Here is a 19,193-nt window from a genome sequence, read left to right on the forward strand (position 1 = left end):
TTGGGGTTTTCAAAATTATTTATGTGGCAGCAAATAATTCCACATACATATCAGTTTAAACTGGAACAGTTGTCACCACAGAAGTTGTCGAGTGCTTTTATTTACAGAAAAAAAGTGACTAGAGTTCATATATGTTACACTTTGATATTTGTTCCTTTTTATTCCTACCCATAGGGTAATAGGTCCACAGTAGCTTTGAGTGCATTATGAAACACACAAACCTAGGTTAATGTTTCCTTCACTATCCATACAGAAATGAACAAAATACCAACCGTAACACAGAAAACCAAACAAAAAAAGAACACCATGTTACAAAGTTACAGAAAATACATCTATAGTATCTCCTCCTCCTCTCACAAATACAGCAACAGAGCTTGTGACAAAGCACACAAATAATCTGGCTGAGGCACAGCACTCCAGCGGTGAAACAATAAGGCAATCCATCCTGGGTTGTATTCATTAGCCACCAAACTGAAGAAAACAGACTGAAATAGGGAATGACAACCTGAACCCAATAAGAAACACTATATTAATTTTCCGTTGCAAAATGTATTGCTCTGTTGTGCCGTAATGAATACGACCCTGGTTCTGCAGCAGGCTGAAGCTTGTCTTCTGAACAGCGTCTGAGAGGCCTGCTCTGAGCCCACACAGGCAATGAGGTGGTGCTGACCAAGTGAAAACAGCGTACGTCGTTAAGAGACTGTACTGATGTCAGCCACAGTGGACAACGTTAACAGAGTTACATTGGTTGCGTACATTAGTGGCTGAGTACAGGGAGGGAGGGGTGATGAGTGTTTTTTGACTTGGTACAGATGTAGGATCTTAATTTGACCAGTTTCTCACTGCAGGAAAATAATCCTGCAGCATTTCTTTAAGGTTTGATACATTTTTTTGTTAAGGCAAATCATTTTGAAGTGGAAATTACAAATTCTAGAAGCCTTTTAAAACCTTTTAATACACTACACATTTGCATTTACTACTGTGCAGGATATCTCCTGCAACAACAGGGTGATAAAACTAAGATCCTACATCTGTAGGTCGACTGCAGGGATGGGGGTTCATCGATTGCAAAGGCACAGCTGTGTAGTCCACACTGCACACTTCCATATGTGAGATTATTCCGACTGCCTCCGTTTGCACTGCCATTTTCTGCAAACAGCTCCACCATTGAGATGATTGCTGCCCTGAACAGACTAGGCCTACGCCACAATATTCTGATTGTGTAATGTGAGAAGAAGTCCTGAATCTTAGCTTGGTTCTCTGTGCTGTGGCCTGTGGCTCAGGTAACCCAGTGTTGCTACTCTGCAGCCTCTCTCCCCTACCATTACACTTATACTCCTGATTAGGTGCCTCTGGGTCGTGTTGGAGAAAGGCAGTGGAACGTTTGCATCCATAGGCTTGGCAGGCAGGCTGCATGGGCATGACTGTGCCCAGGGTAGCTCCTCTCTCTGAGGGCTGAATTGAAAGCCTACTTGGCCCAGCCTGTAGTGGCCTCTCCGTTGATGTAGGCGAAACCGGGAAAGTGTTGAGAGTGTTCATACTCAGAGTTCCTGCGAGGGGCCAGGGGGGAGTACATGTCTCCAGAGGCGGCGTAGCGGGAGGAGTGTATAGGGGGACTGGTGTAACAGCTGTTGGCCGGTGAGACATCAGCCCACCGGGGGGTCACAGGCGTAGGGTGCAGCCGAGGAGTACCTCCCATCAAGCAGGGCTCCATCCGTGACATCTGGCTGTTGAGTGGGTACTGCCAAACAGAAGAGAATCTTGGGTGTTAGGGTTATGGTATTATACTGTATGTAACATGTATGTATCATATCTAGGGCTGGGTTTTTCCCTGAACACATGACCTGACCGAAGAAACCCCCCGCCCCTAATAAGGCTATAGCTGGACTCCAGAGTTTTTCCTGGTCACGTAACATTACTGGGCAAAACTACTGGCCCTTATGTAATAAATGATATGTAACATAATACAAATCTTTGATTTCTCTCTAACACTATGAAGTTTATAATTCATAATAAACGTCAACAGTAGAACCCCTATGCACACCAAAACGTTGTAAATGATGGACATAAATAAGTCACTTCCTGAAACTGAGATGAGCGTTGGACTAGGATAAGTGGTCAGCCGGTAGTATTTTCGTTGCCCAGGGTGACTGACGACTAACAGCAAGGACAGAATCAGCTCCTCTTACAAAATATTTGGGACTGGTCAAGAAATCCAACAAAGTGTCCCATTTGTGTCTTCTCCTTCCCTTCCTCTTGAGAGATCCTCTCAGACCCACTCAGACAAAGCGCACACATTGTGCCCGATTTAAGTTCAGAGCAGGGCGGACAAAAGTGGAAGTAAAACTCTTTCCTCTTTATCCCACTAAATATAAACACACAGGCAACAGTCGGTTTGATTATGAGGGATGGTGGAACGGAAAAAGGCTGTCATCACGGGTCAGGGTGGCTCAGCGACCTCTTGTTCATGCTGAAAAGAGACCATTGAATAACAATATTTTAATAAATACCCCCCTAACCTGGTCTATGGGGTCTATGGCCACTGGCTCAGAGAGGTGAAGAGACTATTGAGTGGTGGGAAGGGGAGGCACAGCAGAGCAGAGAACAGGGACCCGGGCCACTGGCTAGACCATCTTTCACTGTCTGCTGCTTCCGCTGGTGTGGATTAGAGGAGAGGGGAGGGGCGGCAGGTTTGAATCGCCAAGCCGACTTGGTGAAAAATCTTTAGATGTGCCTTTGAGCAAGGCACTTAACCCCAATTGCTTCTGTAAAGGTGTCAGCATGCTTCAGTTCGGCTAGGTGAACCGAACAAGTGTGCTTGCATAATCCCTTAAAAGGGAAAATGAGAAAAAAAGCGGCAATAGTACTGTTTGTCCATTTTGAGACGCCGTAGCCAGTATACACTTCTTCGAAATAGTCCAAATTAATCTAAGATAACTCAAGAAATCTGTCATTAATTATGACGTTTCTGCAGAGGAGATCTTAGTCACGCAATTTTACATTAAGTAAGATGTTTGGTGCAGTATTTCTCAATGAAAAAATTTGCATGAAAACGAGTCGTCTCTTGTTGAATGACAACAAAGACTTTATTGAAGAATCCCTATTGTTGACCAATCACCGACGAATGGGCGTAGACTTCGGCTACCACTTCTTGTGTACCTGAACAGCTGAAAAAAACATTACCTAAGTCCAAAACGAACAGAAACGTCACAAAATGTTTTCATAATATATGCATGAACTCTTCCGAACTGTTTGGGCTTGGAAGCATGCGGACGCCTTAAGTCGCTCTGGATAAGAGAGGAGAGGGGGATTCAGACTACTGACGACCAGCTGATCTCCTCCCACTACAAAGACGGGGGAGGCTGGAGGACCCTTGACAGGAAATTACCATCAGAAGGGTCAACTCACACCACTCGCTGCTATGGCTAAAGGCATCAGTATGCTTCAGTTCGGCTGGTGCCTAGCTGAAATCGGCTAGCAGAACTGAGCAAGCGTGCTCGCATAATCCCTTAAAAGACATTCGCTTGAAATATGAGAAAAAAGTGGCAATAGTACTGTTTGTCCATCTTGAGATGCCATAACCACTTCCTCAAAATAGTCCGAATTAATCTAAAATAACTCAAGAAATTGGACCAACATTTTTACGTTTTTTGCAGAGGATTTCTTAGTCGCGCAGTTTTACATCTAACTAAGATGTTTGGTGCAGTATTTCTCAAAGAAAAAATGTGCATGAAAATGAGTCGTCTCTCATTGAAGGACAACAAATACTTTATTGAAGAATCCCTACTGTTGACCAATCACCGATGAGGGGGAGTAGACTTCGGCTACAGACTTCGGTTTGCCTCTAGAAAAAAATGTGTGTGCCCGAACATCCGAAAAAACCCTCACTGAAGTCCAAAATGAACAAAAACGTCACAAAATGTAATCATAATATATGCACAAACTCTTCCGAACTGTTTCAGCTGGGAAGCATGCGGACGCCATAACAGTGTATGAGCTCCACCGACACCAACACCACCACAATGCTGCTGCACCCTCCTCCTCTCTCTCTCTTCTTTCACACTCACTCTTGTATACCCCCCCGGCATGCCATGCTATAGAGTGTGTTTTGCATACTAACGAGCCCCGTTCTCATTTACACATCCTGTTCATATTAACATTCCTCTCTGATTTACCGCCTTGTGTAAAATTCAACCTTACAAAAGCTAGGATAGAATTGACGCCTCGCCTACAACCCAACCAGGAATATCACATCTATATTACATAGGGATGTGAATAGATATCAGAGGGAGGTCTTTAGTGGCACGTTGAAGAAAAATAAACAAGTATGCCTTCTGTGTCATTCTGCCTGATTCAATGCCACATATGTCAGTGGGTATAGCGCCTCTGTAATAATGTACTATGGTTTTTACGTGATTTCACAGCTTTCCTCTGTCAAATAACCCAGCAGACTGTCTAATTTTTCTCTTTGTAATGGATTTGATACAGTGTTTCACTGGCTTTCTTCCCTCTCTGCTCTGACGTCAATGAAATACAATTGAGTCCACTCCAGGACCCAAGCCAAGAACAACTATTGTCACCAACAAAGTCTTGCAGGTGTGGTGAACTGTGTGAAAAGTTGGAATTGTTGACTCTGTGGCAAAATTTCAGCATTATCAAACAGGCCAGAAAGATATATGTTGGATGACAAAGGGTCTAAAAGTGTTGAGCAAATATAAAGTCAATCGGCAACCAGAACCAAATGTTGTGTGTGCTCTGAGAGACTAATATCAAGCTAATGTAAGTTAACGCTTTTCAACTGGATGTGCGTAGTACAGTATAAAGTTACAGAATTTTCTCCACTGTGGTTCCATCCAGTATACACCGTTAGCAGATTCTCAGGTGAATGTAGGTGATATGGTCTGATTTGTAATTTGGGAGTCCAAGTTTGGACTGACCTGTGTAGAAGTGCGGTGGTAGGCGGGATAATGGAGGGGGGCAGGAATGCCCGGTTCATGGGCCAGACTGGGGTACTGGCTCTGGATGGAGTGGGGGTGCTGGTTGGAGTAGCTTCCGTAGTTATAGCTCCCAGTGAACCTGGAGAGCACGCACAAAAACAGGTCAACATCATGTATTCAATGTAGTACTTTAAATGTTTTCCATACATTTTTTTGTAAGAAATCAGATAACCCCTCTATGAGAGCTCATAATGCCCCTATAAGACCTTATAACCACCCTATGAGAGCTCATAACCTCTCTATGACAGCTCATAACCCCCCTATGAGAGCTCACTACCCCTCTATGACAGCTCATAACAACCCTCTATGAGAGCTCATAACAGCCATCTATGAGAGCTCATAATCCCTCTATGACAGCTCACCCGTGCTCATCCCTGTGTGCGTAGACTGGCAGTCGATGGGCGGAGGAGGGAGGGGGCACTGGGGCACCACTGCGCATGCAAGGCTGCTGCTGTCCGCCCTCAGAAGGGGTGCCGCCTGACGTTGTCACTGTGTACGTAAGGGACCAGGTATATGACTGAACAGCTCCTGGCACACACACGTAACACATACACACACAGAGACAAAGGGATTGGCACAGAGGAATCTACCTTGCCATGACCCTTAGAAACCAACCCAATGCATGAGCACAGGCAGGATATGCCCATTCTAATAAATCATTTAATTAAACTGCTATGTATTAATTAATTAATCTGACATGATGTACTTTGTTGGATATAATCGTAACATTACCTACAGAACATGACCACAGACATGTGGGATTGCTTCTATAGTATTGTAGCTCCAGTCTAGTATTAGCTCAATAACCAAGCAACACTCCCCACTTACAGATTCCCTCCCCAGTCCCCCAGTGTTGCTGTCTGTCTCTCTCACCTGTGGTGGCTGTGGCCCCTGTGTACTCTGGGGACTGGGCAGCAGCGGGGGAGCTGGCGGCTGGGACCCCCACTGAGGTGACAGACTTGGCCGGGGAGAAGGGCCCTGGGGACGTGGATGTGGGCGTGGTCTCCGTCAGCATCATCTCTTCCGCTTGCTCAGCTATAAGAAGGGGTCAGAGGTCAATAAACTATTCGAGAGACAGCAGGTTCTTATGTCCTCAAGAGTCAGTGTACTTCATACAGCATTCAATATCAGTACTGTCAAAATACATGTAGTTTTTGTTGTTGTTGTTGTTGTTAAAATGCATTTCTGGTTGTTTTTGTAGCAGCAGCAATACTGATGGTAGTATGACAGGTCATTCCCAAAGTCCTATACAGAAGTATTAGTAATATTATTATTAGTAGTAATAGTAGGAGTAAAAGGTAAAAGTAGTAGAAATTGTAGTACTAGTAATTGTGATTGTAGTAATACTAATAGTTGCAGTGGCAATGCAGTGCTGTAGTAGTAGTAGTATTGGAAGCAGTTCCCTTAGTAGTTGTTGACAGGGTGGGGGTCTGACCTGTGTTGCCCTCTGCCTTCATGGACATCATGAGCTCATTGGCCCTCTCCTGGCAGTGCAGGGACTCCAGCAGGTACAACACATAGTCATCAAACATCAGGTGGATCAGGTGGAACGAGCCTACAAACAGGAAGACAGAGAGAGAGGTGATATTAAAGTTTCTGTATATTGACATACGCAGCTTAACAAAGCTAGTTTCAAGGGCACATTTCAATTATTCGCTTTTATCATCTAGACAGTACAGATGCATCAAAGCTGGGACCGAGAGACTGATAAACAGCTTCTATCTCCAGGCCATCAGACTGTTAAACAGTCCCCACTGGCCGGCCTCCGCCCAGTACACTGTCGTGAACTTTCGTCTATGTTACTAGCCAGCTACCACCTGGTACTCTACCCTGTACCTTAGAGACTGCTTTGCCCTATGTACAGTACGGAAGTTTACATACACCTGAGCCAAATACATTTAAACTCAGTTTTTCACACTTCCTGACATTTAATCCTAGTCAAAATGCAATGTCTTAGGTCAGTTAGGATCACCACTTTATTTTAAGAATGGGAAATGTCTGAATAATAGTAGAGAGAATGATTTATTTCAGCTTTTATTTCTTTCATCACATTCCCAGTGGGTCAGAAGTTTACATACACTCAATTAGTATTTGGTAGCATTGCCTTTAAATTGTTTAACTTGGATCAAACGTTTCGGGTAGCCTTCCACAAGCTTCCCACAATAAGTTGGGTGAATTTTGGTCCATTCCTCCTGACAGAGCTGGTGTAACTGAGTTAGGTTTGTAGGCTTCCTTGCTCACACACACTTTTTCAGTTCTGCCCACAAATTCTCTATAGGATTGAGATCAGGGCTTTGACATTGTTGTCCTTAAGCCATTTTGCCACAACTTGGAAGCATGCTTGGGGTCATTGTCCATTTGGAAGACCCATTTGCGACCAAACTTTAACTTCCTGACTGATGTCTTGACATGTTGCTTCAATATATCCACATAATTTTCCTACCTCATGATTCCATCTATTTTGTGAGGTGCACCAGTCCCTCCTGCAACAAAGCAACCCCACAAAATGATGCTGCCACCCCAGTGCTTCACCCCCGTGGTTGGGATGGTGTTCTTCGGCTTGCAAGCCTCCCCCTTTTTCCTCCAAACATAACGATGGTCATTATGGCCAAACAGCTATATTTTTGTTTCATCTGACCAGAGGATATTTCTACAAAAAGTATGATCTTTGTCCCCATGTGCAGTTGCAAACCGTAGTCTGGCTTTTTTGATGGTGATTTTGGAGCAGTGGCTTCTTCCTTGCTGAGCGGCCTTTCAGTTTATGTCGATATAGGACTCAATTTACTGTGGATATAGATACTTTTGTACCTGTTTCCTCCAGCATCTTTACAAGGTCCTTTGCTGTTGTTCTGGGATTGATTTGCACTTTTTGCACCAAAGTACGTTCATCTCTAGGAGACAGAACGCGTCTCCTTCCTGAGCGGTATGACGGCTGCTTGGTCCCATGGTGTTTATACTTGAGTACTATTGTTTGTACAGATGAATGTGGTATCTTCAGGCATTTGGAAATTGCACCCAAGGATGAATCAGACTTGTGGAGGTCCACAATTATTTTTCTGAGGTCTTGGCTGATTTCTTTTGAATTTCCCATGACATCAAGCAAAGAGGCACTGAGATTGAAAGTAGGCCTTGAAATACATCCACAGGTACACCTACAATTGTCTTAAATTATGTCAATTAGCCTATCAGAAGCTTCTAAAGCCATGACATAATTTCTGGAATTTTTCAAGCTGTTTAAAGGCACAGTCAACTTAGTGTATGTAAACTTCTGAACCACTGGAATTGTGATACAGTGAATTATAAGTGAAATAATCTGTCTGTAAACAATTGTTGGAAAAAATGACTTGTGTCATGCACAAAGTAGATGTCCTAACCGACTTGCCAAAACTATAGTTTGTTAACAAGAAATTTCTGGAGTGTTTGAAAAAACGAGTTTTAATGACTCCAACCTAAGTGTATGTAAACTTCCAACTTCAGCTGTATATAGAGTCATTGAACACTGGTCACTTGAATACTGTTTTCCCCACTTTATATGTATATACAGTATTCTAGTCATGGTTCATCCGATATAACTACTGCTGAACACACCTTTGCTCTGACCTTTCGGGCAGGCTTCGCAAAACTGAGGTACACCATTGATTATTATAGCAGCACACTCAACTGAACAGGCAGTGTGAGGGAGCAGAAAGACTGGGCAGTCATTGTCATCAAAAGAGACGGGGGGCTGTTTCTTGTTTCCTGGTACAAAGTCACTGCCCCAAATATGACAGCTGACCCCTGGGTCTGGTATGGGAGATGACTGAGACTGTCGCTGGGGAAGGAAAGGAGCGTGACACAACCGTGACATTGTGCTGGTCACTCCAGCCATCGTGAGCATAATAAACACCAGCAGCTATTCACGGAATGGAGCAGTGTAATACTGCTTGGTCATAAAATTGAAAAGATAGGCAAACACATTGGGGAAGAGGGGGAGGGGGGGGGTAGCCATTGTTAATTAACTGTTTTTGCACAGAGAGCTGCTTTATCAAAACACTGCAACCAGCTGTGGCTTTGATATTTACAGACAGGCCTGAAGGGGAGAGGATAGGGAAGGGGAGTCATTTTTTAAACATTTTACAGCCCCTATATATTTCAGTGCCTTGGTCATGCACCGCTAGCTAGTAAAGTAAAGGCTAGGGGTGCCATGCCAACAACGCAGCCATCTTACGACCACGCTTTCCCCCTGTTTTGGATTGGGAGAACAATCGGAGGGGATTCTCTGCTGAGTCTGCGCACAACTTTTCTTATTATCATTTCCCAAAAATGGGGTGAGGGCTTAAACTACTTTTGGACCTATGTCCATAGTAGCATATTCATATCTCAGTTCAGCACGTTTTGGGACAATGCCCTGGGTAATCTGTTCGTGTTCTTCAAAGTATTTTCTAGTCAACTACTGTCTGACACTAGTGACACCAGCAACATGCTCCAATAACATTACATAACCCCCCTATAACAAACTTTTTTCCTGTGTCGGCTGATACATGCCCCAGCCCAATGCTAGATCCAACCACTCACCGAAGCTAGGCGCACTGTGGAGGGTCATATCACGGATGACTCGTGTCCCGAAGCACGACCACATGAGCAGGAACTGCTGGGCCACCTTCTTCAGGCACCCAGGCCTCTTCCCTGCCACCTAAAGGGGACATTTCCATGAGAAAAGAAGGGGAAGGGTTGGGGAGGGAGAGAATTAACCCCTGGGTTCGTATTGGGGCTTAACCCTCAGGAACGAAAAACATGTCAACAAGTTAACTATTTAATTTGCCCCTGGGGACAAGCCTTCCCATTGAACCATTGTCTGGGGAGTCCAGGACGTTGCCAGGGCAACAACATTTTACAAGCCCATATCTGGAGCATAATGGCCGCAAATGGGAGCCATGAAGACATCATTAACTAGGAGAGTGGCTCTGCGTCAGCATGGAGAAACGGATGTCATTCAAATGCATAGTTTATTTTTAAAGGGCCATAATCCTTACTGATTTGCTGTATAAATATACTTCAACAATAAAATAACACATCGTCGTCCAGAATGGCCTTGGTAAATGTACGTCACTTACACATACGTCACTGTGGAAATTTTTAGGGGGACAATTGAAGAGGTTATTTCTATAGTTTCCACTTACAAACATCATACCCCATGCTGTAGCAATAGTAGAAAGCACATGCCTCAAGAGGATGTCTGGATGTTTTCTGATGATATATCCTAGATCTTAACAGGGCATAAAAAAATATGTTTTTGTGGAAATATGAAGTCATGAGTTCTTTAACTGACCTTGACAACACAGCGGTCCACCATGGAGTCCAGCCACTCTATGTAGGCCTCTATAGGAGACTGCTCCTCCAACAGACGGTCAAACTCCTGGTACACTGAGAGAGGAAGGAGACGAGAGCTGCATCTAGCCACAGTTTGTCAACACATAGCCTATGTCATCATTCAGGCCACATACATTTGTAACTGGTGAAGAAAGTCCCATACTTGTCTACACAGATGAGAGCCTTGACAGATAGCAATTTGGATCAAATGAAGAAGTGGAAAATTGTAGTGGGTGGACCTAAATAACCATTACTTAAATCAATCAAACTACCAAAACCAGCAGCATATACAGTATGTCTTGTATGTGGCTATGCATCTTATTTGTTGCTATAGTGCATCATTTCTCTCTGTCTAATAGAACAGAATGAGAGTTTTTTATGCGACACCAGCCAATCTGTGACCTGTGACCCTATCACGGCCATTTCAGAGGGATACTGCTGAAATGAATTTGAGATGCTCCACGGGGTGTTTCAGAGCAGAGTCAACTTGCTTAACCTTTCAGCCTCCATCATTACGGCTTGACTTTCCTGGCCGTGGGAATGATTGTCCAATGGGTGACATCTACTGTGTGTTATTGGCAGTTGTGTTGTGTGGGCGTGTGGGTGGGAATGAAGTGCATTTCTCTCCTACAATGCATGAAGGAGAGCAAGCAATTTAAGTAAAGTGTATTGGAGCTCAAGAGGGTTGTTTAGAATGTGGATTCTAGACTTTGGGACTAAACGTAACTTAATGTGAATGCTGTTACAGGGATTGTGTGTGTGTGTGTGTGTACATAAGTCTGTGTCTGCATCCCTACGTGTGTACTTGTCTTGCCCTTACAGTGGATAATGAGCCGCCGTTGCTCCTCCCGTGTGTCCTCCATGGTGTAAAGTGTCTGCTTGGTGATGCTGTTCAGGTCCACGTTCCTCCAGTCCTCCATCATCTGAAAGGTGATGTCTGCACTGTGGATCACCGTCCGCGACGCCTTCCCAGAGACGCAACACACAAATTATTAGATAGTGCATTATTAGATAGTGATACACAGTGCATATACCTTTATCAGTCATATCTTCATATGGATTTCATTACATTGATACAGGGATATAGCTACCTGACATAGATGGTTCAAAGATGTCTGCCGCTTGAGAACCTGAGAAAATCTTCTAGATACTGTGGATAAAAGGGAGAAGAAATATGAACTGTTGTGCTTTATACAGAATACCATTTAGCTATCGGAACCAGTATTCTAAAATCGGCGCTTTATTCGTATTCTAAGACTCAGTATATCATCGTTGTTGTCATAATAGGAGTAAGAGTAACAATGTTATTTTTCAATGCAGACACCTACATTCGAACTTGATATTCCTCAGGTTTTCAGGCAGGTCGTGAAGTGCTACTTTAAGCCACTCATCCAGCTGTTTGGCAAACTTCCGGATCACCTGGGTCAAACTGGATCAACACACATAGAGTACATCTAAATTTCATCACAAATAACGAGGCAAAACGAGAGCTTGGGACTATGAGGTTCTATCTGCATTTTTGCCAAAAAAATGTGTTATTGACATAGCCTTGTTCTGTTCAATGTTCTTTACCCATATACTCTAAATACCCCAATTCATGTTGTTAAGTTAAAAAGAAGATCAAAATCGCTGACAACATTCAAACCAATGAGGGTTCAGAACTTTAAAGCCAATTGTCTCAGAATCATCTTTAGGCAGATAGAACCTTATAGTCCCAACCCACTGGGCACAGATGTAATTTCAACTTCTATTCCACGTTGGGTCAACGTAATTGTATAACGTGGAAACAACATTGATTCAACCAGTGTGTGCCCAGTGGGAAGCTCTCAAAATGGCGCGTTTGCCATGACAGTCTTTTTAAACAAACAATATACAGGTCAAAGTATGTTTAAAACAATTGTGTGGATCTCATGGACTGTCAGTCTTTGCATTCATAGATCTGTCTATGAATTTGAAATGTTGGGCTAAAACACAGGATTGTGGTATTACTCATCCCTGGGATAGGTGGAAAGGATAAGTGGATAGGTGCACACTCACTCACCTATCAGGCAGTGCTTGAAGGACTGTGGGCATGAGAACCCCAGAGATTGCCTTGTAAAGAATGGAGTCACAGACGCCCACAATGTTGACCACAGTGGAGGAGCCCAGGACAGGGAGCATGTGCGGGGGCATGCCCTGCCAAAAGTGCAGCAGGAAGCTCTGGACCTGGAGACACCCAAGAGAGGAGGGTTATAGGAGGGCTATTGTCTTAACATCACATACAATACAACTAAAGAGACTGAGAGACTTAAACAATATTTCTCATGAGATGAATTCAGGTTAGAAGCAGTTTCTTGTGATAGGCTGGTAACATAAACATTTGATTAAGGGTTATGAGATTAGATCATGAAAATGGGAGGTTTTAATTTGGAAGCTCATATTTTTTTTATTTTTTTTACCAATTTCAACAAGTGAATAAAAAAAGTCCACAAAAAAATAACCACAAAGGCCTGTTCCATTTAGTGGGACTGGTAAATAAAGGGGCATAATTTATTTTATTTATTTATTTCACCTTTATTTAACCAGGTAGGCTAGTTGAGAACAAGTTCTCATTTGCAACTGCGACCTGGCCAAGATAAAGCAAAGCAGTGCGACACAAACAGCAACACAGAGTTACACATGGAGTAAACAAACATACAGTCAATAATACAACAGAAAAAGTCTATATACAGTGTATGCAAATGAAGTAGGATAAGGGAGGTAAGGCAATAAATAGGCCATAGTGGCGAAATAATTACAATATAGCAATTAAACACTGGAGTGATAGATGTGCAGAAGATGAGTGTGCAAGTAGAGATACTGGGGTGCAAAATAAATAAAACAAATAACAGTATGGGGATGAGGTAGTTGGATGGGCTATTTACAGTTGAGCTATGTACAGGTGCAGTAATCTGTGAGCTGTTCTGAAAGCTGGTGCTTAAAGCTAGTGAGGGAAATATGAGTCTCCAGCTTCAGTGATTTTTGCAGTTCGTTCCAGTCATTGGCTGCAGAGAACTGGAAGGAAAGGCGGCTGAAAGAGGAATTGGCTTTGGGGGTGACCAGTGAAATATACCTGCTGGAGCGCGTGCTACGGTTGGGTGTTGCTATGGTGATCAGTGAGCTGAGATAAGGCGGAGCTTTACCTAGCATAGACTTATAGATGACCTGGAGCCAGTGGGTTTTGACGACGAATATGAAGCGAGGGCCAGCCAACGAGAGCGTACAGGTCGCAGTGGTGGGTAGTGTATGGGGCTTTGGTGACAAAACGGATGGCACTGTGATAGACTGCATCCAATTTGTTGAGTAGAGTGTTGGAGGCTATTTTGTAAATGACATTGCCGAAGTCAAGGATTGGCAGGATAGTCAGTTTTACGAGGGTATGTTTGGCAGCACGAGTTAAGGATGCTTTGTTGCGAAATAGGAAGCCGATTCTAGATTTAATTTTGGATTGGAGATGCTTAATGTGAGTCTGGAAGGAGAGTTTACAGTCTAACCAGACACCTAGGTATTTGTAGTTGTCCACATATTCTAAGTCAGAACCGTCCAGAGTAGTGATGCTGGATGGGCGGGCAGGTGTGGGCAGCGATCGGTTGAAGTTTTACTTGCATTTAAGAGCAGTTGGAGGCCGCGGAAGTTGAGTTGTATGGCATTGAATCTTGTCTGGAGGTTAGTTAACACAGTGTCCAAAGAAGGGCCAGAAGTAAACAGAATGGTGTCGTCTGCGTAGAGGTGGATCAGAGAATCACCAGCAGCAAGAGTGACATCATTGATGTATACAGAGAAAAGAGTCGGCTCGAGGGTTGAACCCTGTGGCACCCCCATAGAGACTGCCAGAGGTCCGGACAACAGGCCCTCCGATTTGACACACTGACCTCTCTGAGAAGTAGTTGGTGAACCAGGCGAGGCAGTCATTTCAGAAACCAAGGCTGTTGAGTCTGCCGATAAGAATGTGGTGATTGACAAAGTCAAAAGCCTTGGCCAGGTTGATGAGTACAGCTGCACAGTATTGTCTCTTATCGATGGCGGTTATGATATCGTTTAGGACCTTGAGCGTGGCTGAGGTGCACCCATGACCAGCTCGGATACCAGATTACATAGCGGAGAAGGTACGGTGGGATTCGAAATGGTCGGTGATCTGTGTGTTAGCTTGGCTTTCGAAGACCTTAGAAAGGCAGGGTAGGATAGATATAGGTCTGTAGCAGTTTGGGTCTAGAGTGTCTCCCCCTTTGAAGAGGGTGATGACCGCAGCAGCTTTCCAATCTTTGGGGATCTCAGACGATACGAAAGAGAGTATGAACAGGCTAGTAATAGGGGTTGCAAAAATTTCAGCAGATCATTTAAGAAAGAGAGGGTCCAGATTGTCTAGCTGAGCTGATTTGTAGAGGTCCAGATTTTGCAGATCTTTCAGAACATCAGCTATCTGGATTTGGGTGAAGGAGAAATGGGGGAGGCTTGGGCAAGTGCTGTGGGGGGGCGCAGGGCTGTTGACCGAGGTAGGGGTAGCCAGGTGGAAAGCACGGCCAGCCGTAGAAAAATGCTTATTGAAATTCTCAATTATCGCAGATTTATCGGTGGTGACAGTGTTTCCTAGCCTCAGTGCAGTGGGCAGCTGGGAGGAGGTGCTCTTATTCTCCATGGACTTTACAGTGTCCCAGAACTTTTTGGAGTTTGTGCTACAGGATGCAAATTTCTGTTTGAAAAAGCTAGCCTTTGCTTTCCTAACTGCCTTTGTATATTGGTTGCTAACTTCCCTGAAAAGTTGCATATCGCGGGGGCTATTTGATGCTAATGCAGTACGCCACAGGATGTTTTTGTGCTGGTCAAGAGCAGTCAGGTCTGGAGTGAACCAAGGGCTATATCTGTTCCTGGTTCTACATTTTTTGAATGGGGCATGCTTATTTAAGATGGTGAGGAAGGCACTTTTAAAGAATAACCAGGCATCCTCTACTGACAGAATGAGGTCAATATCCTTCCAGGATACCCGGGCCAGGTCGATTAGAAAGGCCTGCTAGCTGAAGTGTTTTAGGGAGCGTTTGACAGTGATGAGGGGTGGTCGTTTGACCGCAGACCCATTACGGACGCAGGCAATGAGGCAGTGATTGCTGAGAAGACAGCAGAGGTTTATTTGGAGGGCAGGTTGGTTAGGATGATATCTATGAGGTTTCCCGTGTTTACGGATTTGGGGTTGTACATGGTAGGTTCATTGATAATTTGTGTAAAATTGAGGGCATCAAGCTTAGATTGTAGGTTGGCCGGGGTGTTAAGCATGTCCCAGTTTAGGTCACCTAACAGCACGAGCTCTGAAGATAGATGGGGGGCAATCAATTCACATATGGTGTCCAGGGCACAGCTAGGGGCAAAAGGTGGTCTATAGCAAGCGGCAACAGTGAGAGAGACTTGTTTCTGGAAAGGTGGATTTTTAGAAATAGAAGCTCGAATTGTTTGGACACAGACCTGGATAGTAAGACAGAACTCTGCAGGCTGTCTCTGCAGTAGATTGCAACTCTAACCCCTTTGGGAGTTCTATCTTGTCGGAAAATGTTATAGTTAGGGATGGAAATTTCTGGGTTTTTGGTGGTTTTCCTAAGCCAGGATTCAGACACGGCTGGGACATCCGGGTTGGCAGAGTGTGCTAAGGCAGTGAATAAAACAAACTTTGGAAGGAGGCTTCTAATGTTAACATGCATGAAACCAAGGCTTTTACGGTTACAGAAGTCAACAAATGAGAGCGCCTGGGGAATGGGAGTGGAGTTTGACACTGCAGGGGCTGTATTAACCTCTACATCACCAGAGGAACAGAGGAGGAGTAGGATAAGGGTACGGCTAAAGGCTATAAGAACTGGTCATCTAGTACGTTCGGAACAAAGAGTAAAAGGAGCAGGTTTCTGGGCGCGATAGAATAGATTCAAGGCATAATGTACAGACAAAGGTATGGTAGGATGTGAATACAGTTTAGGTAAACCTATGCATTGAGTGACGATGAGAGAGATATTGAGATGGACAGATATGAAAAGTGGCTTGCCTCGTCAAAGTTTGCGCGTATTACTGTATCCAGTATCCTCTGGCAGTGAGTTCTGTACATCATGATGAACGTTGACACCTGTGGGAAAATGCAGAGAACGCTGAGTACACAGTGCATTCGGAAAGTATTCAGACTTTTATTGACTTTTTCCACATTTTGTTATGTAACAATCTTATTCTAAAATTGATTAAATGGTTGTTTTCCTCATCAATCTACACACAATACCTCATAATGACAAAGCAAAAACTGTTTTTTAGAAATGTTTGCAAATGTATAAAAAAATTAAAACTGAAATCACATTTACATAAGTATTCAGATCCTTTACTCAGTACTTTGTTGAAGCACTTTTAGCAGCGATTACTGCCTTGAGTCTTCTTGGGTATGACCCTACAGGGTTGGCACACCTGTATTTGGGGAGTTTCCCCCATTCTTCTCTACAGATTCTCTCAAGCTCTATCAGGTTGGATGGGGAGCCTCGATGCACAGCTATTTTCAGGTTTATCCAGAGATGTTCAATCAGGTTCAAGTCCGGGCTCTGGCAGGGCCACTCAAGGACATTCAGAGACTTGTTCTGAAGCAACTCCTGCGTTGTCTTGGTTGTGTGCTTATGTCGTTGCCCTTAGGGTTGTTGTCCTGTTGGAAGGTGAACCTTCGCCTCAGTCTGAGGTCCTGAGCGCTCTGGAGCAGGTTTTCATCAAGGATCTCTCTGTACTTTTCTCCGCTCATCTTTCCCTTGATCCTGACTAGTATCCCAGTCCCTGCCGCTGAAACACATCCCCACAGCATGATGCTGCCACCACCATGCTTCACCGTAGGGATGGTGCCAAATCAAGGCTTGATTACCAACAACGACGAGACGGCCTACAGGGAGGAGGTGAGGGCCCTCGGAGTTTGGTGTCAGGAAAATAACCTCACACTCAACGTCAACAAAACAAAGGACTTGATTGTGGACTTCAGGAAACAGCAGAGGGAGCACCCCCCTATCCACATCGACGGGACAGTAGTGGAGAAGGTGGAAAGTTTTAAGTTCCTCGGTGTACACATCACGGACAAACTGAATTGGTCCACCCACACAGACAGCGTTGTGAAGAAGGCGCAGCAGCGCCTCTTCAACCTCAGGAGGCTGAAGAAATTTGGCTTGTCACCAAAAGCACTCACAAACTTCTACAGATGCACAATCGAGAGCATCCTGTCGGGCTGTATCACCGCCTGGTACGGCAACTGCTCTGCCCACAACCGTAAGGCTCTCCAGAGGGTAGTGAGGTCTGCACAATGCATCACCGGGGGCAAACTACCTGCCCTCCAGGACACCTACACCACCCGATGTCACAGGAAGGCCATAAAGATCATCAAGGACAACAACCACCCGAGCCACTGCCTGTTCACCCCGCTATCATCCAGAAGGCGAGGTCAGTACAGGTGCATCAAAGCAGGGACCGAGAGACTGAAAAACAGCTTCTATCTCAAGGCCATCAGACTGTTACTAACATTTAGTGGCCGCTGCCAACATACTGACTCAACTCCAGCCACTTTAATAATGGGAATTGATGGAAATTATGTAAAAATGTATCGCTAGCCACTTTAAACAATGCCACTTAATATAATGTTTACATACCCTACATTACTCATCTCATATGTATATGTATATACTGTACTCTATATCTACTGCATCTTGCCATCTTTATGTAATACATGTATCACTAGCCACTTTAAACTATGCCACTTTATGTTTATATACCCTACATTACTCATCTCATATGTATATACTGTACTCTATACCATCTACTGCATCTTGCCTATGCCGTTCTGTACCATCACTCATTCATATATCTTTATGTACATATACTTTATCCCTTTACACTTGTGTGTATAAGGTAGTAGTTGTGGAATTGTTAGGTTAGATTACTTGTTGGTTATTACTGCATTGTCGGAACTAGAAGCACAAGCATTTCGCTACACTCGCATTAACATCTGCTAACCATGTGTATGTGACTAATAAAATTTGATTTGATTTGATTAGAAGTTTCCTCCAGACGTAACGCTTGGCATTCAGGCCAAAGATTTCAATCTTGGTTTCATCACTCCAGAGAGTCTTGTTTCTCATGGTCTGAGAGTGCTTTAGGTACCTTTTGGCAAACTCTAAGCGGGCTTTCATGTGCCTTCCGTCTGGCCACTCTACCATAAAGGCCTGATTGGTGGAGTGCTGCAGAGATGGTTGTCCTTCTGGAAGGTTCTCCCATCTCCCAGCTCTGTTAGAGTGACCATCGTGTTCTTCGTCACCTCCCTGACCAAGGCCTTTCTCCCCCGATTGCTCAGTTTGGCCGGGGGGCCAGCTCTAAGAAGAGTCTTGGTGGTTTCAAACTTCTTCCATTTAAGAATGATGGAGGCCACTGTGTTCTTGGGGACCTTCAATGCTGCAGAAATGTTTTGGGTCTGAATACTTATGTAAATAAGGTATTTATTTTAAAAATGTTGTCTAAATTTGCAAAAATGTCAAAAAACCTGTTTTTGCTTTGTCATTATGAGGTATTGTGTGGAGACTGAGGGAGGAAATGATTTAATCCATTTTAGAATAAGTCAGTAACGTAACAAAATGTGAAAAAGTCAAGAGGTTTGAATGCTTTTTAATGTACTCTAAATGCATGGCAATAACGTGGTCCAAGTCGGTAACACACTGCTACTTATCAAAGGGACATACTGTTTCTTAGTGACTTTCTTTGGGAATGACCAGGATGCTGCTTCAGTTAGGATATATTCTAATCAGGGAACTGGATTCAACTACAATATTTATACGGCAGCTAGTGTTT

At 44.0% G+C, this 19,193-nt stretch overlaps 1 protein-coding gene across 3 annotated transcripts in view; it reads right to left on the reverse strand.

The window, feature by feature from the left end:
- LOC139540175 (transcription factor RFX4) overlaps positions 1–19,193 on the reverse strand; it is a 28,528-nt gene continuing 9,335 nt past the window's right edge. For 2 of the 3 annotated variants that reach the window (XM_071343778.1, XM_071343776.1), the window contains 12 exons: positions 16,387–16,464; positions 12,388–12,551; positions 11,675–11,775; positions 11,438–11,496; positions 11,167–11,311; positions 10,306–10,400; positions 9,552–9,669; positions 6,433–6,552; positions 5,871–6,032; positions 5,360–5,525; positions 4,938–5,076; positions 1–1,741 (listed from right to left, as the gene is read on the reverse strand). In XM_071343778.1, the coding sequence (XP_071199879.1) occupies positions 1,469–1,741; positions 4,938–5,076; positions 5,360–5,525; positions 5,871–6,032; positions 6,433–6,552; positions 9,552–9,669; positions 10,306–10,400; positions 11,167–11,311; positions 11,438–11,496; positions 11,675–11,775; positions 12,388–12,551; positions 16,387–16,464 (1,620 nt within the window). In that variant the 3' untranslated portion in view covers positions 1–1,468. The remainder of the gene's footprint in view (positions 1,742–4,937; positions 5,077–5,359; positions 5,526–5,870; positions 6,033–6,432; positions 6,553–9,551; positions 9,670–10,305; positions 10,401–11,166; positions 11,312–11,437; positions 11,497–11,674; positions 11,776–12,387; positions 12,552–16,386; positions 16,465–19,193) is intronic. The other variant, XM_071343777.1, reaches the window with a different exon arrangement.

Source organism: Salvelinus alpinus, chromosome 15 (genome assembly GCF_045679555.1).
Source record: "Salvelinus alpinus chromosome 15, SLU_Salpinus.1, whole genome shotgun sequence".
NCBI classification, from domain to species: Eukaryota; Metazoa; Chordata; class Actinopteri; order Salmoniformes; family Salmonidae; genus Salvelinus; species Salvelinus alpinus.